We start from the raw sequence: 24430 nt of genomic DNA on the forward strand, positions 1-24430 counted from the left end.
GTGAACTCATAGGAAAGAAGGAGCAGGTTTGTTTTCTGCTGCCCTGGAGACTAGGACATGGAACAATTAAAGGAAAGGAAATTCTACCTGAACATTAAGAAGAACTTCCTAACTGTGAGAGCTGTTCAGCAGTGGAAGTCTCTCTCTGCCCTGGAGTGTGATGGAGGCTCCTTGTTTGGAGGCTGGATGGCTCTCTGTGCTGGATGCTTTGAACGGGATTTTCCTGCTTCTTGGCAGGGGTTTGGACTGGATGGCCCACGAGGTCTCTTCCAACTCTAGGATTCTATGATTCTATGAATACTTAGACCCTGCGTCAGTCTCTTGGCTTTGCGAATTCAGGTCCTACACACTTGCATGGAGATGTCAACTTGGCACCGGCTTTAAAACTCAATTTAATTTCACTGGGAAGCGTTCCTAAAATGTGAGGACTCCAAGGACCTGCCTAGGTATAAATACCCATTGATCTCTCTTTCTCTGAAAGGCTGTGCCGAGCTCCTCACCCCATTCGCAGCCTCCTTTGCTTAGAATAGCAGCCTCGAGGAGCTGGCAGCTGAGGAATCAATTCAGGTCTGCAGGTGCTCCTTCCGATGGGCCTAATTCCAATCCTGGGGGTTTGCAAAGCGGGGGGAAGCAGCCGAGAGACCGCGCCATGCAAACGGAAGGGACACCGAGGGGACCGGCGGGAGCGTGCGTGCGGTCTGGTGGCAAACAGGCGCCCGGAGAGGGGGAGGGAGGGAGGAGGGCAGGGAGGGAGGAAGGACGGAATCTGGGTCGCGGGCAGGATCCGGGAGGAAAGGAAATGGGACCAGGCGATGGGTTGCTAGTACTACCCCCAGCCCGCCTCCCATTACAACCCGTGCTGTGTTGGGGGAAAAGGAGACCCAAGCGGTCCCGTGTGCGTGATGCTCAGCGGGGCGCGCGCCTCCCCGGGCCCAGCGAGCAGGTCCAGAGGCGCGCGAAGCCAGCCGGTTGTCTGAGGAGGGGGGGGGAATAGGAGGAGGAGAAAGCGCATGCGCGGCAGAGCCCGCCGAGGATGGAGAGCGTTCCGAATTGGCGGGTGGGGCGGGGGAAGAGAGCGAGCGAGAGAGGGAGCGAGAGAGGGATGCAGCCGGGAAGAGGAGGAGGAGGCAGGCGAGGGGAGGAGGCTGGGCAGGTTGGCCGCCTATTTGAGGGAAAGTAGCAGTTTGTATTCGCTCAGTGTTGGCTGCGACGCGCGCACGAGAGAGCGAGCGAGCCAGCCCCAGTCTCCGGAGAAGTGCCCCGCTCGTGACAGCGTCGCGCGGGGAGGGAGGGAAGGAGCGACACACACACACACACACACACAGAGGCAAGGAAGGAGGGAGGGAGGCTGACGACGCCGCCGGCTGCTGCTGCTGAGGTGACAGGCTGACCCCCGAGTGGTTCCACTGAGTGGCAAGAGGGTGGCCCTTCCTTGGCTCCTTCCTTCCTTCCTCGGCTCGCGGAGGAAGCGCCTTGGCCGCCCCGCCGAAGGGGAAGAAGCGGCAGAGAGTTGCTCTCCGGTGCCTTCTCCTCCGCCGCATTTTTAATGGGAAGATGGCGATGTGGGCTCGGCAGACCTGCGGCGGCGGCGCCTCTCGCCTGGTCGGGGCTCTTTGGAGCCAACTCCTCCTGTGCCTCGTCCTCTCGGCCCCCGCCGCCCAGGGCTACAGCTTCCCTCAGAATTACACGTAAGTCGCGCTTCTCCCGCCCAAAACCGCGCACAGACAACGTCCCGGGCTCCCAGGCTGGAGAGAGGAGGGTTCTTAGTGTTGGCATGGAGAGAGGGGGGGGGGTGCTAATTAGCAAGAAGGGTTAATTATCTCAGGGAGTGGATGAGCCAAGCCACCCTTCTCCCTCCTCCTCCTCCTCCTTCCCCTCAATCTCCCCAAACCTGAGCTCCAGGCAATGCCCAAGCATCTCAGGGGAGGAAGTTTCTGTCTGTCATTCCCAGAGAAGGTCCCTTTCCCTCATTCCAAACAACAACTTCGGGTGCGTTAAGAAACCCCTCCAGTCCCTGACGAAGTCGATTGGAGTCCTGTGCTACACTTGCGAAGGCAAAACCAGACCCCATAGGAAAGAGACCTTTAAGGCAGGCATGGGCAAACTTTGGCCCTCCAGGTGTTTTGGGCTTCAACTGCCACCATTCCTAACAACCAGCAGGGCCAAAGTTTGCCCATGCCTGCCTTAAGGTAAACATCCCATTGGAAAGCTCAGCCTGAAAATATCCCCGACACGTTCAATTGGTCCCCGTTATCTACAGCTAGATGTGTTGTCTCAATAGTTCGGGCTTCGGCGGCAATGTTAACAGCCTCAAGTTTCTATTTTTAAACTCCGCTTTCTTGTAGCTTTTCTCCGTTTGGGCATTCGCTCCCTGGCTTCAAGGCAGCAGGACTTGAGAGTGATCTTCGAGTGGCAGGAAAGGTGCTGGAGTATTTCTGGGCCCCCTTCCACACAGCTGAATAAAATCCCACAATATCTGCTTATATTTAAGTTTAAATATCAGTTTAAAGCAGATATTGTGGGATTTTCTGCCTTGACATTCTGGGATATATGACTGTGTGGAAGGGCCCTGGGAAGGAAGAACAAGGTTCTTATGGAAAGGTTTGTTTAGATTGAAGCAGAGATGATTTCTGTAGCTTACAGGTGCACCCGCACAGCCTCCGTGTCACAGGAGTCCCTAGAGGAGTTTGAGGAAACTAATCATACATTGATAGCTGCGTTGCCACAGGCTGTCTCCACCTCCTTTATTAATAGTATCATTATTGCAAGGAATGTACTGACATAAAGAGATTGGAGCCTGCTGAGACAAATTGCAAAGTATGGCCCCAGACAGAGAGGTGAGAGGCAACATGTCAGATTCCATGCTAGAAAGGCTCTCATTTTAATGCCACATTAATATAAAGCATTCCCGATCTATGCTTGGTAACTACTACAAGATGCAGCTTTGGGGACCCAAACTGCACCATGTGAAGGTTTCACTATGTCTGGTTATCCAGCTACTTCTTCAAGGGAAAAACAAAATCACCCGAGTCTGTAGTTGTCATGTTGACCTTAACTTCCCATTGGTATTTTTGGTTGTAGATTAAACTTTACAAACAACTTCACTTAAAATAAATTCCATGAAATAATACAACAAATATTGCTACTGTGTTAACTGGGCCAAAGATTTGGAATGTACTTGACCTGCTGAAGGACATGGCTGTCTGAATGCCTGTTCAGAAACTGAAATAAAAACTATGAGTACTTTCCCTATTGAAAGACTTTTTAAATCCCCCTTTGGAAGTAATCCTAGGGATCCAGTAGTCCCTCACCCCCAGCTAAAAGTTTCCTGTATTATATGTTTACCTACCAGAATACACAGTAACTCTCTCCTCCAAATCTGCTGTGGAATATAGCTTGCGTCCTTCTAAGCTTCCACATACTATTGACCTCTGAGTTTCGGCTGCTAAGACGCTTTCTCTGAATGCTGCTGTCAAACCTGCATACAAATTCCACTGGGCTGTGAAGGCTGTTGATGTTGAGGACAGCAAAATGCTTGTGCTTGTTCAGAATTAAATGTTTAGGATTTTATCTTGCCATCTTTTGTGTGCATGAGTAATCCTTACTCATGCAAGCAATCCCTCTAGAAATAATCAGTTTACCTCGCTCTATGAATGATCACAGAAATAACCCCCAATGTTTGAATCATAGTTTCTGCATTTTCCAAGAAACTGAATATGTTAATTTACATTATGAATTATACAAATTTAAATAGGAACTATGATAATAATAATAAACATCTTCTCACATACCAAAAAGTGGAAAATTTTCTTAAATCTGTTATGCCAAGTTTCACCATAAATTCTGCTAGAATAAATTACTGAAAAGCAGGTGATACAGTGGTGCCTTTCTACCGGAAAGCAAGTCCTACTGGACTCAACAGGACTGGTTTTGCTTCTGAGCAGAAACCCATAGAATTGGGCTATATAAAATCTATTTTATATCAGCTCTTCTGCAGGGAAGTCAATCCCAACAGGGGCTTGCTTCTACATTTTGAAGCCGATGTAAAAGCACTTGTAGAAATCAGTGACTGATAGCGACTGCTCCAGTATTTAGGCAGGACTAAAGTAAAGTTACATACTTGTAACTTTTCATGGCTTAGCAGTGTGAGATTTATCCATAATATATAATTGTAATGCATGCATACGTATGGTTCCTGGGAACCAAACTAGCTAGCATTGCACATGAAAACAAACCACAAATTGATCTTGGCTGGATTCCTTAGATCTTCTAAGATTTTTTGTATCAAAAGAGATGAGAGATATGAATGGACATCTTGGATCTTGATATTTTCATTAGTTTCTAATGCCCTTGAATTTATGTGTTATAATGTCAGTAACAACTCTTCAAAGGTCTTTGCTGTGTTGTCTGTAATGCTGGGGGTGGGGGGAGGCTAATGCTCTTCATTGAATTGCTTTCTCTTAAAAGCCGCATTTAAATGACACTTGATGAAATACATGTATTAGTAATGCACTTAACATTTTGCAAGCTTCCTCAGAAAAAATTAACTCTTAACTCCTAAAATATTTGCTTTCATTACTTCAGACATAGCTTTATATTGCCGTGTGTAAGTATATATTAATACATCTGTGCAGTCTATATGGCATCTTATAGTGTTTCATAGAGAAACTGTACAAAGCTTACAGATTGAAATAGGCAATGGAGAGCAATGGGAGCAGGGAAGGAGAGAAGGGATCAGCAAATGGTGGGTGTGGGAAATACAGTTATACAACTGGCCCTCTACATCCACAGAGTTTGTATTCACAGGTTCAACTATCCATAGCTTGAAAATACTCAATTTTTCCAAAAAAGGAAAGCTTGATTTTACTGTTTTATATAAGGAACATTGTATGTGCTTAAACTTAGTTCCAGTTAGGGATGAGGATTACTGGGTGAAGCCAATGGTCTTGCGGAGAAGATAGGTGTTGAGGAATGTATGCATATCTGAAGGAATATATGGAGAGTATTGCATCACCTGAGACTATCCTTTTTAGTTATTATACAAGCTCTCAACATTTAGCGATGGTTCACACTAACTACTTAATATTTCTGTCTCTTTATTGCTGTATCTGCATGTGTATATAAAGTCTTCAAATATAAATGCTTTGCCTTCCTAACTAGTCCTACAGCTGTTTTCCATTACAATAGGCAGTCTTGTCTGTGGCATGGAGAACTATTAGATTGTTTGGACATGGATTAATACAATTTGGACGTGGTTTAAAAATTCATAGTGGTTTTGCCTATCAGTTCTCAGTTCTATATTCTAGAAAACCTCTGGTGTTTTATCTCTCATTTTCTGGGTAAATGGCTTTAATCATCTTATGCTGAGCTAAGGAAAGCTTGGCTCAGTCAGTTGTCTAATATGGAATTACTCATATATAAAGTGAATTCCAGGTTGGAACAGGCCCATTCAGTTGGGCGTTTTGGGTAACATCCCCATGATTGACAAGTTGCTTTGGGTGAGTGGTATGCCTGTGCACACAAACAGGATTAAGGCTTTGCTCTTTGATGCTGATTCTTCTCTTAAATATTCTCCAGCACTGACTAAATTGTGTCTAATAGAAGTAGGATCTGTAGTAGTATGTCAGCAACCTCCACATGATTCTGAGTATATGTTTTGTGTTGTAAGATGATCCTATATAACAGTCAGTTACTAAGAGGATACTCTTCTGTCTGTTACCATTGCTGTAAGACTTTAACAGGAACTGAGAAATGTAGAAGCAGTGTGGAATAGCCCAAGTATATATTCCAAACCCATGGCAATCTTTGTTTCTTTTGGCAAGAACAGCTAACAATCCTGTGGCGTATTAAGACTAACAAATTCATCATGACAAAGGCTTTGTTGGGCTTCTGCCTGCTTCATAAGATCAAGCAAATATAAATTATCACTATTATAATTCTTCAAGAAAAGCTGTCTTATTATTTACTGTCTAAGAAGGTTGGTCTTGTTTTGAATTTTAATGATTTTTTTAAACATTGAGAAACTGTTCTGTTTATGGAACAGAACATACTTTGGACTAGTATTCATAAAGATAGGATTTGGCTTGAATTTTTTATCTGAGAGTGTTATTTGCTTGTTAACATGCTTCATTTCCTTTCTCAGTGTTAATTACCTTTCCTAGTATCAATCAGCTGGAGTGGTGTTAGGTATTCATGTTTTAAAATGTCTTGGTGCTTGCTGTCATACTCATATATAAAAATAGAGATGCACAAATATTTTTAAAAATCAAGTCTAGAGCTGATCTCGAATACTAATTTAAGCTCTTCAGCTTTTCTCAGTAAAATGTATTGTAATAATGATGATATTCATCTCACTCTTCTACTAAAATATCAAAAAAACGTAAATCATAATTATACCATCATACTATATTGAGAATGAAAATAAAATGACAGCAAGTTTCAATTTCAAAAATCATAAACACTTTTCACTTAAGGCAAAAATGAAAGCCAAAGTTATGTATTAAAACTCTCATTAAAACCCCATCCCAATATGTGTCTTTAATTTTCAGGCAAAGAGGTTGTTTGGTGAACAGCAAATGGGAGAGGCGTGTGTAGGGGCCGGGCTGTGGCGCAGGCTGGTGAGCAGCTGCTGTAATAAATCACTCTGACCATGAGGTCATGAGTTCAAGGCCAGCCCGTGGCGGGTGAGCACCCGTCAATTAAAAATAAAATATAGCCCCTGCTCTTTGCTGACCTAGCAACCCGAAAGATAGTTGCATCTATCAAATAGGAAATAAGGTACCACTTATAAAAGTGGGGAGGCAAGTTTAACTAATTTACAATGTTGGAATGAGGAAGTGAGGAAGTGCCATCAGAGTGGATGATGAAGAAGCTGCTCCCCCCTGTGGCCAGAATCGAACATCCCCTCAGGAGGAAGTTAAATTGCCTCTGCGTCTGTCTGTCTGTGTGTCTCTGTCTCGGTTCGATGTGTTTATGGGCATTGAATGTTTGCTCTGTATGTGTATAATGTGATCCGCCCTGAGTCCCCTTCGGGGTGAGAAGGGCGGAATATAAATACTGTAAATAAATAAATAAATAAATAGAGTCATGGCACTGCTACAGAAAAACCAGCACCTTTCATGTTCACTTGGTGGAATCTTCTGGGATTGCAACAATGGCAAGACTTCTTGCGTTTATTTTAATTCTGTGGCAAGATAATAGGGGAGCAATGAGTGGTCTCAGGTAATCGGTTATCATAGAATCATAGAGTTGGAAGAGACCACATGGGCTATCTAGTCCAACCTCCTGTCATGCAGGAAAAGCATAATCAGAACACCCTCGACAGATGGCCATCCAGCTTCTGTTTAAAAGACTTCACCACACTCTGAGGCAAAGAGTTCCACTGTTGAACAGCTGTTAAACAGTTGTTAAACATGCCTCTGTTTTTTATGCACAAGCTCACTTGTAATATAGGGATATTTTAAAGAGTCTTGACAAAAACTCCACAGAGCATGCATTCTCCAACAAATGGAGAAATATCTCACTGATGAAGATGACAAAAGAAATGGGATAAGTTTATTTTACCATAATTCTTTCACATGATAGTCTCCTTGAGAAGTAGCATGGATAGTTCCAGAGGAAATTTAAGAGAAAGAGGAAGAATCGAGCAAAAATATATGTATTTACCTTATTTCACTGCAAGGAGAACCCAGAGGTTTGTCATGGTTGCTTAGAAACTCACAGCAGGCATGGGCTCCTGTCTGATATTCAGGCGCATGATGAAGAATTCACAATGGAATAATGTCCCTGGCAGCCTAGCCAATTGTGTGCACCAGTTTGTCCAGAAACAGCTCAAAGGATTATGTATCCATCACTGGTTGTGTCCAAAGCAATGGCAAGGAAGGTAAACAGCTGGCTAAGCCATTATTTGAGACTCCAGAACCAAATCTAGTGCAATTCAGGGTGCAGCAGACTAGGAGATATTGAGCTCGACTGAAAGGAATAAAATAAGATTTTAAGGAGTTTCTGAGTTACTTGATTGAATTTCATTGAACTTTCCAAACATGTCAAAGGACTTACTTCTTAGGCCCCATCTACAAAACAATTCAAAGCTATCACGTGAAAAAAATCCATTAACGTACATCGGTGCTCTGTGGTTTGTGTAAACTCTATCTGGGCCTCAAACTGGTTCCAGGATTTCCTGTATAATTGTCTGTACAGTGAAATAATTTTCTTCAATAACGGTTTGTGCCTGCATTAAGTGGCCAACATAGATGGGCCCTCAAAGACATTTAGTTGGTGGTACTTGGAACCAAAAGTACCAAGAGGAATTATGCAATCCTGGAATAAGAACACTTCAGAATTGAACAATTTTTCTGACACACATCTAGATCAGTGATGGGAATCATGCAGCTTTCCAGATATTATTGTGTTGCAAGTCCCAAAAACACTAGCCAGTATAGCCAATGGGGAGGATTGCTGGAAATTGCAATCCAAAAACACCTGGACAATTACATTATTTTCCCTTTGTTCTAGACTTGATACATTTAAAAGTACACTTGGATACATGGACTTGGCATTCAGGAAAGCATGTTTTGTATGGATTTCTAAGTTTGTAATACTCCAGCATAGCAACTATTTTATGATTCAGTTATGCCAGGGGACCCTGTGATCAATACATTTTAATTACAATTAATCTTCATTCCCCTAACAGAAAGACCCTCTATTTCCCATCTGGTGTGAACCTCCTGTCCATCTTGCATTTCCCAGAAAAGAAGAAAATATTAAATGTAGAATCAGGGTGATGCCAAGAAAATATAGACTATGTTTATACAAAAACCCTAAACAGCTTGATAACACTGTCCCAAGCTGTTTAAGGTTTTAAAAACTAATGTGTTTGTCAATTTTGCACATATGCCAAATCTGCTCATTCCAATTCTAACAAGTCTGCCATTTTTAAAACGTACAGGTTTTTTTTTGAATAAGTAACTTCTCTTAGCTTATGGTTTGCATGCAATGATTATAGTTTTTCATAATGTATAAGTTTTGATTTTCTATTTCTAACATATATTTTTATTCATTGATTTCCCTTATATTTCTTTTTTAATACTGTATGTGTATTTGTGCTTAGTTCTTGAGGTGAGTGCCACATTGCAGAACTTAATTAAGCATATAATATGAGGTAAATGGTGTTCCAATTTAGATACTAATCTGGGCAATGCAAATTAGATAAAAATGTGCCTAAAATATGGACCAGGTGCAATTCCCCACAATTTCCAATGAAAGGTTGAATGAGCATTTGACTTGATACCAGAAGAAATGGGAAAAATAATACAATTGACATAAGTGATATGAATTATGACTGCAGACAAAAAAATACTCATTTTGGTCTAATAAAGTTATAAGGCTATCTCCAAAACTAATCGTTCACAGAGTGCAATTATAATAATTCATTCTGGAGGTGACTGAAACATGGATGACTGAAGTCATGTCCACCATGTCCTTAGAAAATCCCAAATGTTATATGATGTGATCCCTTTATCTACAGATTCAATATTCATGGTTTCACATAGCCACATGGCAAAAATATCTGCAGAAGTGTATGGTGACCTTTCCAGGTCCTCCCATATAATCATATGGTATGCTTTTGTGAAAGTATAGTCAAAATATAGAGTTCACTATTATCCATGATTTCGGGTATCTACGAAGGTCCTTAACATATCCCTTGTGGATATGGAAGTTGCCAAACCTGGTAAAAAGCATTCCTAAAATTTTCACCCTTATAATATTCAGGAAAATGGATGTATCAAGGAAAACCTCCGAGTGATGTATTTGATTTACAAAGGAATTGTAGTTTCATCACATAGGTTGAATCACATTACGTATATGATTCGTATACTTCACTAATAGTCTTGTCTAAAATGTCATCTTTTTAAAACACCAACCAGTTTTGAATTGAGTTCAGACACCAGTTTGTCCTGTTGGGATTGGATTTTGGAAATACGAGAACTGTGTGTCATCTGCTTATTGATGACCCCTCAACTGAAATGTCTAGATGATATCTCTAAGAAGTTCTATGTAACTACCAAAAATTTGAGCCATGAGATGCAGGCTTATGGTATTCCACAGGTCAATATCAATGGCATATAATAGCACTCTCTGAGTCTCGCCTTCGATGTGGCTTTCATATATCCTTCCCAGCCAAAAATCTTAAAGTGGTATCATGGTCCTGGAAGACTCTGAGCAATTCTAGCAAATCAGCATGATGTCATTTCCCAGTCTCCTGAGTGCAGGTCATCTTACAAGGAGACTAATACAGTACTTATTATAAAACCAGACTTTAAAAACAACAACAAAGTAACTTGAAGCAATCCAAATAAGCAAACTACTAACTTACACCACTTACTTATTGAGACATGGAAGATTTGATACAGGTTGATGCTAATATGATCTAAATTAAAGGTAGATTTCTTCAGTAAGAAATTAATTAGTGTTAGCTAAATAACTGTGGGAACCACTTTTTTGTATTAAGAAAGCAAGATGGACAAATGTGGTTGCTCTTTTTTCTATAGCAAACGTAAGGCATTTGGACAAACAATCTGAAAGGTAGGGATAAAAGTTTAATAAAGAATTGTTCAATAACTGAAGTATTTTCACACTGAGAGATCATCAAGGGATATCACATAATTTCTCAATATGGGAGTAGATTTTTTTTCCAAAAGATGTCAAATCATAAGAAGCTCAAAAGCTACCAGAAATTATTTGTCTAATAGTTTGCTGGTATTGCTATGTATAACAGGAACTACAGGGCTATCGGAAAGGTTAGGGTGAAGCATTTTTTATTTGTTTTGCAGTAGTGGGCTTCTGTTCATATCACATCCAGCATTTTATGTTTATTATCTCTGGAAGAAAATTCAGCACCATGGCTAGCACTCCTTTCTGGATACTAGCCCAGTTGGGACATGATGTAGTTGGAATGTTAAACCTTTTCACAACTAAATGTCGCATACATGGTATGTACTTACTACTTACCCTATACAGTAGAGTCTCGCTTATCCAACCTTCGCTTATCCAACATTCTGTATTATCCAACGCAGTTTGCCTGTTAGTAATCAATGTTTTTGTAGTCAATATTTTCAATACATTGTGATATTTTGGTGCTAAATTTGTAAATATAGTAATTACTACATAATGCTATCATGTATTGAACTGCTTTTTCTGTCGATTTGTTGTAAAACATGATGTTTTGGTGTTTAATTTGTAAAATCATAATATAATGTGACATTTAATAGCTTTTCCTTAATCCCGCCTTATTATCCAACAGTTTTGCTTATCCAACGTTCTGCCAGCATGTTTATGTTGGATAAGCAAAACCCTACTGCAACTGAACAATTTGGGAGGACCTTGGATCTAATAAATGCATGTCCTTCCTGCAGTACTTTGGACTTCTGGAAATATTATCAGTGAGAATCTTGTCTGTGCTTGAAGAAGCATTTCTGTGGAAACTTGAAAGGTTGAAAACTCTTTTATCAACTAAATATGGTCCACTAAAATCTATCACCATATCTGCTTGTTGAAAAACTTGGCAGTTAGGAGTCTAAATAGAAAGAAGACAGACAGAAAAAAATGAGATTGTTATATTCCCCCATTTTTTATTTTATTTTCTTCAATTTCAATCTGTTTACTTACTATATACAAAACCCTCACTTGGAAAGAAAAATAGAATTGGTATGAAAATGATCTTGATTATAACACCAACTAAATCTTAAATAGTTCTAATTGTTCTCTGGTTTTCTCCCTTTAATTTTTAACTTTCAGCACTACTTTTAGCTTAATATGAGAGAGCAGTGTTCTGCAGATATCAGAAGTGGCGAAAAGCAACAATAAAATTGAACTGCCCAAAGTTCACTTTTACTTTTGCGTTTGGATTTGGGTGAAGGACTCTTGAGTTGTTTGTTTACACAAAAATAACCTCTTTTGGAGAACTCTAGGAAAAGGGAAATTAAGGATTTCTTTTGCCTCTCTCCTTTCTTTCTTTCCTTCTTTCTTTCTTTCTTTCTTTCTTTCTTTCTTTCTTTCTTTCTTTCTTTTTGTATTAAACACCATAGCAGAACTCTGAGGGTACTTCTGGGCTGCAAAAATGACCCCTGAAGTGATATCCATAATAAAAAGTTTATTTATTTATTTCTCACATTTATATCCCGCCCTTCTCACCCGAAGGGACTCAGGGCGGCTTACAGAAATGGCAGCAATTTGATGCCCATACAAAAACAATATCAAAACAATGCATAAACAATTAAAAACTATTAAAATACTATATAAGTTACTATATATAAATTTTAAACATAAAATCAGATCTGTTCATCCTAGAAAAACCTCATGCTTTGTCCGTAGTTCAGTCCGTGTCATCTTTACCATTTATTGATTGAAAGCCTGGGCACACAGCCATGTTTTTAGGGCTTTTCTGAAGCCCAACAAAGTTGGAATTCACCACATATCTCTGGGCGCCACCACCAAGAAGGCCCTGTCCCTCATTCCCACCAGCCGTGCCTCCGAGGCAGGCGGGACCAAGAGCAGGACCTCTCCAGATGATCTCAGGGATCTTGCTGGCTCATATGAGGAGATATATTTGGACAAGTAGATTGGGCCAGAACCATTTAGGGCTTTATAGGTCAAAACCAGCACTTTGAATTGGGCTCAGTAGCATATCGGTAGCCAGTGGAGCTGACTCAACAAGGGGGTAGTACGCTCCCTGTAAGTCGTCCCAGTTATTAATCTGGCTGCCACCCGCTGTACTAGCTGGAGCTTCCAGGCCATCTTCAAAGGCAGTCCCATGTAGAGGGCGTTGCAGTAGTTCAAACAGGATGTAACCGGAGTGTGGACCACCGTGGCCAAGTCAGACTTCCCAAGGTATGGGCGCAGCTGGCGTACAAGTCTTAGTTGTGCAAATGCTCCCCTGGCCACCGCCAAGACCTGGGGCTCCAGGCTCAGTGATGAATCCAGGAGAACACCCAGACTGCGAACCTGTGTCTTCAGGGAGTGTGACCCCGTCCAACACAGGCTGTAACCCTATACCCTGTTTGGCCTTACGACTGACCAGGAGGACCTCTGTCTTGTCTGGATTCAATTTCAATCTGTTTGCCCTCATCCAGTCCGACACAGCAGCCAGACACCGGTTCAGGACCTGAACAGCCTCCTTAGTGACAGGTGGGAAGGAGTGACAGAGCTGGACATCATCTGCGTACAGATGTCACCACACCCCGAAACTCCGGATGATCTCTCCCAGCAGCTTCATGTATATATTGAACAACATGGGGAACAGTACTGATCCCTGCGGGACCCCACAAGACAACAGTTGTCCCCCAATGACACAATCTGGGAATGCCCCTCCAGGAAAGACCGGAGCCACTGCAAAACAGTACCCCTGAGCCCCATCCCAGCGAGGCGTCCCAGAAGGATACCATGATCAACAGTATCAAAGGCTGCTGAGAGGTCCAGCAGAAACAGCATGGACACACTCCTCTGTCCAGTTCCCAGCATAGATCATCAATTAGGGTGACCAAGGCTGTCTCGGTACCATGCCCCGGCCTGAAGCCAGACTGTGCCGGATCTAGAAAATCAGTATCATCCAAGAATGCCTGGAGTTGTGCGGCCATCACACGTTCCACGACCTTGCCCAAAAAGGGGAGATTGGAAATAGACCAAAAGTTCTTCAATTAAGTGGGGTCCAGTGATGGCTTCTTCAACAGCGGTTTGATCACAGCCAATTTGAGGCTCGCTGGAAAAATGCCTTCCCGAAGGGAGGCATTCACCACCACCTTCACCCACTCGGCCAATCCCCCTCTGGCTTCTCTCACCAGCCAGGATGGGCAGGGGTCTAGGATACATGTGGTAGCCCTCACCTCTCCAAGCACCTTGTCCACGTCCTCAGGCTGAACAGATTGAAAAGAATCCATCAAAATAGGACAAGAAGGTGCTCGTGCTACATCCTTGGAGACTGCCGTTAATATGGTGTCAAAGCCAGAGCGGATCAAAGCAACTTTGTCCGCAAAGAACCAAGCAAATGCTTCACAGCGGGCTGCCGAGTTGTCAGGGATCCCATCCCCAGGGGTGGGATATAACAAACCTCTGATAACTCGGAACAGCTCCACCAGACGGTTCTTTGCAGACACAATATTAGCTGCATAGAAAGCATTCTTTGCAGCATCTATTGCTGCGGCATATGCCCTAAGATAGGAGCCCAGCCGTGTTCGGTTTGACTTGTTCGGCTTTGAACGCCCCATGCCCTCTAGTCCCCTCTTCTTTCGTTTCATCACTGCCAGCTCCTCAGTGAACCAAGGAGATGGTTTAGCTTGGGTACTCGAGAGAGCGACCAGAGCATCGACAGGCTCACCAACCAAGGTGGCGGGAAAGTCCCCAAGAGCCGTCAGGAATCCATCCGGATCCATAAGCCTCCTGGGACGGACCATTTTAATAGGTCCTCCACCCCTGCAGAGGTTAGCGGGTGCAGTGAGACTAAACCTGATCAGGTGATGGTCGGTCCATGGCAACGGAGCGATGGTAAGCTCCTCCACATCGCCACCTTCCTCCCATCCCTGGCAGTTGCTAAAATAGATTTTTCTGTATTTCATCCCATTCTAGCACCTCCGTGGTTTAGGGGCATGGGGGGGGGGATTCCTTCTAGACATCTAGCAGTTGTGAATGTTTCCAAATCAATCGCTATCTTTCTACTATTATACAAAACATTAAAAAAATTGAATTGTTTTTTCAAAAGAGCTTTTATTCTACTGTTTTTGTTTCAAAAGGCATTACTTAGATTACTCTCAGCCATTTTCAATACTGAGGGTTTCCTAAAACAATCATGAAGCCTTTAAAATATAGCAATGACCATCTAATCCCTCTACCTAATACAGAGCTTGACATTTGTTGATTGGGAGTGAAGAGGATTGTCTGTTATTAGGATAAATAGATGGGTTGTAAGGTCTCCAGCTTTACCAGATACAAAAAAAAATCCAATTTCTCAATTGAAGAAATCAGAAGATTTTAATTAGCACATGAAGAAATTATTCAGTTAACTCTTTTCATTCATTTTTGGTCCTATTTTCTGTCTAAGAAGAGTTCATTTATAAATCAAAATATTTCTTATCCTGCTGGCATTTCACAAAGTGAGGATCACTCCAGAAATAGACTGGAGTGGTGAGTCTTTCTCCACATTCATATAAAGAAGACAGTCTGTAGAGCTAGACACATATATAGAGTTCCAAGAATCCATACAATTAGATTTCTCATGTACACTAGCTATTCTGTATCATAAAAAACTTGTGCTGAAGGAACTTGAGATTCATTTTATATGTCCTTCCTACCTCAAAGACAATAAGATTGCTCTCTAAAGCACAGGTAGGAATCATGTAGTTTTTGGCTTCTGAGCAGGGCTGTGCTTGATGACTACTGCACAACAAAAATTAGACAGATGTCTCATTGTAAGCTGCCCTCCCCTCCAAACACACTCACTCACACAAAAGCACACTTAGGCCACTACACTGCTATATAATCCATATTATCAAAGCAGATAATCCACATTATCAGCTTTGAACTGGATAATACGAGTCTATACTGCCATATAATCCAGTTCAAAGCAGATAATCTAGATGTTATATGGCAGCGTAAAGGGGCCTTTGTTTTACCTCTCCAAAAGTGAATTTTCAAAAGTAGTAGTTTTTTCCTCTAGTTTTTCTTATGGACTGGTGTAACCTAAAGCAGTCTTGTTGGCCAAAAAAGGGGGTTTGGGCCCCAATGCTTGGCTACCTTAGTTGGCTCTGGATATCTATGGGTGTATGAGGGATGCGCCAAGTAGTTCTATTTCTGTGCTGTTTTGTTGGGTCTTATCTATTTAGCCATATATGAGGGTTGAATGTAAAGTAATGCCTCCACCTTCATTTCTTGGGCTTGGATGGGAATATTTTAATAAATCAAATACAGAAATAATCCTTAGAATGTGCTCCTTAACTACCACTATTCACTTTTCCACATAATCACCAGACAATTGGATACATTTCTGCCAACGATGAACAAGTTTTCTGAAGCTGTCACAGAAGAAGTCAACATTCTGTTTCTGCCACCAGCATCTCACAGTACACATCATGCACAGTTCTTCCAATAGCCAAGCAAAGCAATAATGTGACCCACACGTTCTTGTGAAATGCAGATTATGCTTGAAATTTCTCTCTGAGTGACACGGCGATCATCGTGAATCAATCTGTCAACCTTTTACTTGTGAAACTCGGTGGTTGCTGTCACAGGATGTCCAACTCTTTGTTTGTCCCGCAAGTCAGATGTTCCCACCTCAAAATCTTTAAACTTACCCAATGACGCATAGTACTCACATCAACACAATCACCATAAACAGCTTGCATTCTCTGATGAATCTCCTTTGGGGTGACACCTTCTGCTGTCAAGAATTCAATGACTGCCCATTGCTTAAGTTGCATTGACCGACCGTCTGCACAGGGTTCCATACTTCACACTTTAACAACACAACCATTCAATGCTAAGGCTTCCCACCAAATGGAGCTGTAGAGGAGAATCTACTGAACAAGCCAGTACCTGCCGCATACCAGTACTGCCATCTGTTGAGGAGTTACGAAGGTGGAGGCAATAACTTTTCATTCAACTGGATTGTAAAGAGTTCTTTCATCATTGTTGAATGCTTCTGGAATTTACGTCTGGGTTGTGTAAAGCCTGAAGTACCATACTACCAATATTGCAGTAAAATGAGATCTGGGATACAATTACTTATATTTACAAGTTTTTTTTGTCATCAATTGTTTTCCCTAATATCTAAGGCATATTAAATTACATTCACCTTTATTTTAAAGAATGAGATCATTTCATTGCTTTTCCATGAAATTGTAATTAATTTGGTTACTTTTAGTTTCTGCAGTTTAATTTAGTTGTAGTTACTTTAGCTTTATAGCTACAAAATACTGAGGCCTTGGGTGTGTTTTGTTTCAACTGGCCATCTGTAAGATTCTGTTTTTTGCCATTATAACTTAAAAGGAATTTCTGATTACAAGGAGACAATGAGTTGTGTTTCAACAATAAAACTATAATGGTAGCTAACTACATTTTAGGACACATGGAAATGAAACTGTAAGCATTTTTAAACACACATTTCAAAGACCTAAATAAAATATATGTTTAATGCTACACACCATATATCAGCTTGCTTACAATGCTGCATATATTATTTAAGGCAGGGGAAGATTGAATCATATGATTTCCATTGGTAGGGTAAAGTGTATCATTGTATGGAAAAATACGGACTTTTGCTCACAGTGGAAGCAAACCTTATTCAGCTGCCCATATTTAATTAAAGGCATGAAAACATGTGAAAGTTCAGAACTGCGTGGCTAAAGCTAGTTAGGGCTGTATTATAGCTTTGCTAAGGATGTCTGGCTTTCTCCCTGTTTCTCCTTCTGGAGTAGAGCCAAATCTACTAAAAAATAACAAAATACTGGATTTTTCATTTCATTTAGTAACTTTATGTATAAGAGTGGCCAAACCCTTGGCATTATCTGTTAATGTGGGATTTGTGTATTGGTAGTGTTTAAATGAAATTTGTGTCTTACCAAGAATGACGATGATTGTGAACCCCTCAGGGATGGAGCGAAACAACATCAACCCAATAGAAAGAAGTGCATTTCTGCCTACACATGGATGAGCACACATAGGCACTGTGCTTAAAATCAGTTTTCATCACAATGGAAACATCCCTACAATAGAATGGAATGCTGTAGATAATTTCTCTTCACCGGTCTCCTAGACTGTATTTAAAAAAGAAAAGGTAATAGTTTGATAAAGCGTCATCAACATATTTTAGAAAATTGACGTTTGCTCTGAGTCTTGCCTGTCTTGTAAACTTGCATTTCCAATGAGCATAAAATTGTCTCTTTGGGTTCATAAAGACTGCCAACACTCATGGATCTTGTGGGAGGCACAATTGTAGTCTGTACCTGTGACACACAGAAATTCCCACTCAGAAACATTTTTAAAGCAGTGACAGCTATCAGCCATTTTAATCTAAGACAAACATTTATGACTGACTGTCTTGGATTCCTTATTGTTCCCAAGGGCATCTCCATTATGCCCTGGAAAAGAATTAGTATTCAATTCTTATCATAAAGGAAAATATAATTCACTTTGAACATTGAGGTTCTAATAATTGTGGGTGCATACATATGTGGACAGTGGATAGTGAGGTGAAGGCCTTCATCTTGCAGAGAGGTCATCTAGGGGTGAGGGTGCTACATAAATATACAGTGTTCTGTGCATTTGGTACCTAAGCATTTCCCCTTCCCCAGTTCAAAATTTGAGATTTACAATTTTGAGAAATAGAGTTGTTGCATGTAGACAAAGCTGGGTTTAATAACAAGGGAAAAGTAGAGTTTCCTTCATTGGATTATGAGTCAAACTTGGGAAAAATGAAGCTAACTTTAGACAGATTTAGTACAATTTCAAAACTTTTAAAGTACAGCCAGGACTCCACGTCCATGGATTCTGATTCCATGGATTCGGCCATCTAGTTTGAAAACATTGCCCATCCCTTCAAAAAAAAAAAAAAAAAACACCGAAGGCAAACTTTGATTAATGCCATGTTACTATATTATTGTATATAATGGGTCTTAAACATCCACTGATTTGGGTACCTGGGAGGAAGGGCGGGGGGGGGGGGGGTCCTGGAACCAAACCCTAGAGAATACCAAGGGCTCACTGCAAGGTTAGCTTTTTCTGTGGCAGCACCTAAGTTATGGAACCCCCTTCCAAAGGAAGTTAGGTTACTCCATCCCTTTTGGTTTTCTGGGAAAAATAATTCAGCTTGCCTTCTGGTTTTTATGTCCAGCTTTGAGGTGAGGATTTGGAAGTATCTTGGTTTCTCCTTAAGGGGTATTATCTTTGCTTAAATTATTTATTTATAGTTTTAATCAGTTTCTAGAGAGTTTTAAAATCTATTATTTATTGCTTCAGAGGGTTGTTGAACTAAAGAGGCAATAGATACATCCATTTTAATATTTTCATATACAGTAGTTGCTTTGGTATTGCCTTCTGAACAGATATTTTCTTTCTTAGGAGTGCCAAACAATGTTTGGGTTGGTGTATCATTCCCCATGTTTACTTGCCTCATGTTATATTAATGAAAGGAAGATTTATTTATAGCAGCTAATCATAAAAAGCAACAGAAGTTTACCTTCTTCTCATCTGCCCTTGTTTTTATTGTCTCCTTGTTTTATTTTGTAATGGATATTATTTACTGTATTGTTTATTGTATTGTGTTGTGCTGTTCTTTTATATGCTGTTTACATTGTATTTTTTTGGGCATGGCCCCATGTAAGCCGCCCCGAGTCCCCATTGGGGAGATGGTGGCGGGGTATAAATAAAGTTTTATTATTATTATTTATTATAGTGACAAAACTTCTGGATGCTTAAATTGATGTGTCTTTTCTTTTGCAATATGTTGGTGCCATGACACCCTGACATTCCTTGATATACTTCATTTCCTTTGGAAGGTATGATAGCATCTAGTTGGGGATAGTAATGTATCAAGTTGGATGTGGCACACTGTCATAAGCTTATATAAAGAGGGGAAATCTCCTCCTACGTAATTACATTTTTTGAAGTAGAATTCTAAATGTAATACTCTTGTCAATTCAGACAGTAGATGAGCCCAATTATTTGCACTGTAATTACCTAGTAAAACAAACAAAAAAGAGCGAGCTAACAAATATGTTCTTTAACAGCTTTTGGGAAAGTAGGCATATGGCCTTCCTGTCAGGAAGTGGGTCTGGTGTGTCATATGGGAATCACAGATGAGTAGAAGATGTGCCTGCAGCCAAGATGAGCATGTGCATGGCTTAATCTACTCACTTCCACCCTCAGAATCATTCACCAGCAGAACCACTCTATGCTCTAGCCTATATTTGGTGCATACCAAGTGCTCAGTACTTAGACATACATTATACAATGCTTATATAATTTTGCTGATTCAGGAAATGCTATTCAGTAACTTAGGTAAAAATCAGAAACAACTTACTCTTGGGATAGGTGATTCTCTCTACTGGAATGCACAGTGCTACTTGTTACCTTTTAAAATAATTTAATGTGTAAAACCAGCAGCTGAAGACTTTATGCAATCTTGACTGTATATATTGAGACAGTAAACTTGTTGAGGTAAGGGGGATGTACTGCCAAGTAAGCGTATACAGGACTGCAGTGTTAATCTTTTAAGTGCGGCTTTTCACTGAATGTTTTTATTGGCTACATTTCATCCATTATAAAATCAGTTCTAAAATATTATAATTCATTAAATTAACACATTTATTAATAAATTATTAATAAAGTGGTATTATTATTGTTATTTCAGAAATCAAAGTAGCTTTCAACAAATTAAAAAACACAACTAAAACAAGAATATATATATATGCCATAAAAATGCACAAGCACACACCAGCACAACATGTATCAAGATCCAGCACATTATTTGGTGAGAGGAGCCTTATATGGTATAGCAAAAGTAAGAAAGACATTTCACCACACCAAGAACTCACTGTTGCAATGCAACAGCTCACCTGAATGGCCAGCCCATGCCTGGAAGAGAGTGGGGAGGGGAGAATTATCAGAGAAGTGTCTGGTTATGCCACATACCCAGATGCCACATACCCAGATGCAAACCAATGACATCTTCCACCAAGGTTTGCAACTCCCATATAGAATAACAGTTTGCATATAGGCCCCATTGAAATTGACAACACATAAAAGGATAATGATCATAGAATCCTTGAGTTGGAAGAGACCCCAATCCATCCAATCTAACCCCTGCAATAAAGGAATAGTCTAAGTACTTCTGACAGATGACCATCCAGCTTCTGTTTAAAAATCTCCAGAGAAGGAGACTCTATACTCCTAGGCAGTTCCCCACAGCCATCCCGCTTCTTTGGATTCCAAAAAGCCTGAAGGAGTGGGATGGCACCCACCCCCACCCCTCAACCCCCCCCCCCCCATTTCAGCCCCAAAAATACTCTCTATAGTCCTGCTAGCACAAGAAAATGATGCATCAGGAGGGGGGAGGAAATCCCTCCTCCTCCCCCCCCCCCCCCCACATCCTGACACGACATTTTCTCATGTCAGGAGGACTGTAGAGAGAGGCCTGCGCTACCCAATAATAATAATCATCATCATAATCATAATCAAAGATACTGTGGGACTTCTGAATCCAGACTGACAATGTTCTGGAACACAACACACCAGACACATTGTGGGGGAAAAAAAGGTTTGGATCATTGATGTTGTCATCCCAGGTGACAGTCGCATTGACGAAAAACAACAGGAAAAACAGCCGCTATCAGGACCTCAAGATTGAACTTCAAAAACTCTGGCAGAAACCAGTGCAGGTGGTCCTGGTGGTGATCGGCACATTGGGTGCTGTGCCAAAAGATCTCAGTTGGCATTTGGAAATAATAGACATTGACAAAATTATGATCTGCCAACTGCAAAAGGCCACCCTACTGGGATCTGCACGCATCATCCGAAAATACATCACACAGTCCTAGACACTTGGGAAGTGTTCCACTTGTGATTTTGTGAAACAAAATCCAGCATGTCTGTCTTGTTTGCTGTGTCATACAATTAAAAAAATAAAATAATAATAATAATAACAACTTTATTTTTGTACCCCACCTCCATCTCCCCAAAGGGACTCGGGGCGGCTTATATATGGCACAAGGTGCCTAAAACAATGCTTAAAATAAACACAGACTACAATACAAAATAAAAGCACTAGTATATAAAACAACAATTTGAACTCAGAACAGCACCAGTAACCTGAAGTGTCATCTGTCGTAAAAACATGGCTAACTGTAAACAAGAAGAAAGGAAAGGGATAGTGCAAATTGTAGCTAAGGAACAAGGGAATGGGATAAAAGTGCTGTGCTGTATCATAATTGCAGACCATTGGACTAGACATTCTCAAAGGCTTGTCTAAACATCCAAGTCTTCAATTCCCTCTGGAAGGAGGATAGGGTGGGGGCATGCCTAATCTCCCTGGGGAGGGCGTTCCAAAGCCGGCGGGCCACCACCGAAAATGCCCTCTCCCTCATCCCCACCAATCATGCTTGTGATGGCAAACCTCTCTAGTACGTTTTGGGGCTAAAATGGAGGACTGGAAGAAGGCTGGATGGCATCTTGGGTCAACCTTTGTTTGACCCGGGATGCCATCTAGCCATCCCACCCAGGAAAATTTGGTTGAGGGGTAGGAAATACAACCCAAGAGGAAGCGGGTTGCTTTAACTGGCTTCCTCTCAGGTTTTAGTATAGTGTAGAGGGGCCCTAAAACTGCGAAGAAGAGGTAACAATCATGAAATAACTTTTAGCAAGCTCACTGAGGTATAGGGATGTAATTTCTTTTTTTCAAAATGGAATTTGCCAAATGCATTTGCCATAGCCACCATCTTAATCAGTTATGGCAACTGCCTTTTCCCCCTCTGTAGGATATCTTTATTTGCTGAGACATCCTTTTTCACTGTCAATAAAAAACCTTGAGTATTCTTCATATACCTTCTGAGCTAGAATCACACCAATCCTATCCTGCCTCCATATGACAACATATTTTCTAGTTTAATATTAAATATTAGGGTTCCTTGGTGGAGGGGATTGTGGAAAGATGGTGCATCTATGAGATAAGACTGGATGCTTGGACATTCAAAATACCATTCTATCATCTTTATTCCATGTCAAATTCCTTAATTAATTGGTGAATAAAATTTTATCCCCCAGTAGCAGTTTTAATGTGTACAATTTGTAGCACTCGAGTACTTTGAAAAACAAAAAATGTAGCACTCTGGGACACAATTTATATAGCATTTGAAATAAAGCCAAATTGTCTTCCATATATTGTCATAATCTGATAATGCATTTTAGGTTTGTCCCTTTAATTTCCATTTATAACTGCTCCTAAAACTTATATTTATTTTTGGTTATGAATGATTTCTACAAGGTTATCTTCTTCTGATATATTTAATTCTGTACATATTTTAGCCCAGAGGGTGAAATGTTAAGTTTATAGTATTATCCATGAGTAGAATATAGGTCAGAGAATTCCAAGTTGGGTAAATTCAGACATTTCTTAGAAGTGCACAAAGGTGAATGTGGTCAACAGCCAACAGTGAGGTCAATCACCTGCTGCCCATCGTAGTAGCTAATAAATCAGCATGAGTGGTGATGAGTCATTATTTCTCGAGGAGAGGAAATTTGTATATTTATAAATGAGGTAATCACTTGAATTGCAATGTCCAGACTTTAGTACAACCTTGGACAGTGTTGTTTCTTTATGCAACTAGAAGAGCCAGGCAGCAAATTTCCATTTATTTATTTATTTATTTATTTACCTTATTTCTACCCTACCTTTCTCTACCCTGAAGGGGACTCAAAGTGGCTTACATATGGCAACCATTAGATGCCTTAAAATGCATCCAACAGAGACTAAAAATCAATTAAAATTTAAAATTAATACATATTAACTATTTAAAAACATCACATTCAATATTAAAATCACATCATCTGAAAATCATAATCTAACGCTGTTCCATTGTCAATTATACATTATTCCAAGTCTATTCTTGCACTATACTAATTACTGAAAGCCTGATCCCAAAGCCATGTTTTTACTTTCTTTCTGAAGGCTAGAAAGGAGGGGGCTGATCTGATGTCGATGGGGAGGGAGTTCCATAGCTGAGGGGGCCACCACTGATAAGGCCCTGTTTTCATCCATGCCAGCAATGCTTGTGAGGCAGTTGGGATGATCTTAATCTCTGAGGTGGCTCATTAGGGAAGATACATTCAGACACATAACCTGGGCCAGAACCATTTAGGGCTTTATAGGCTAAAGCCAGCACTTTGAATTGTGCTCGGTAGCAGACTGGCAGCCAGTGGAGCTGGCGTAGCAAGGGAGTTGTGTGCTCCCTGTATGCCGCTCTGGTGAGCAACATGGCTGCTGCCTGTTGGATCAGCTGAAGCTTCCGAGCAGTCTTCAAAGGCAACCCCAGGTAGAGCGCATTTCAGTAGTCTATACAGGATCTAACTGGAGTGTGGACCATCGTGGCCAAGTCAGGCTTCCCAAGGTACGGGCGCAACTGGTGCACAAGTCTTAGTTGTGCAAAAGCTCTCCTAGCCACCGCTGAGACCTGGGATTCCAGGCTCAATGATGAATCTAGGATCATAGAACCATAGAGCAGGAAGAGGCTGCAAGTGTACTCAGTCTAACCCCCCTGCCATGCAGGAACATATAATCAAAGCACTCCTGACAGATGACCATGTAGCCTTTGCTTAAAAACTTCCAGAGAAGGAGTCTCCACCCCACTCCAAGGTAGCATATTCCACTGCCGAACAGCTTTTACTATCAGGA

At 41.1% G+C, this 24430-nt stretch overlaps 1 protein-coding gene across 2 annotated transcripts in view; it reads left to right on the top strand.

Moving 5' to 3' along the window:
• The first annotated feature begins 1173 nt into the window (after positions 1 to 1173).
• cacna2d2 (calcium voltage-gated channel auxiliary subunit alpha2delta 2) overlaps positions 1174 to 24430 on the top strand; it is an 839819-nt gene continuing 816562 nt past the window's right edge. For both annotated transcript variants that reach the window (XM_008105051.3, XM_008105052.3), the window contains exon 1: positions 1174 to 1688. In XM_008105051.3, coding sequence (XP_008103258.2) covers positions 1555 to 1688 — 134 coding nt within the window. In that variant the 5' untranslated portion in view covers positions 1174 to 1554. The remainder of the gene's footprint in view (positions 1689 to 24430) is intronic.

Source organism: Anolis carolinensis, chromosome 2, assembly GCF_035594765.1.
Source record: "Anolis carolinensis isolate JA03-04 chromosome 2, rAnoCar3.1.pri, whole genome shotgun sequence".
NCBI classification, from domain to species: Eukaryota; Metazoa; Chordata; class Lepidosauria; order Squamata; family Dactyloidae; genus Anolis; species Anolis carolinensis.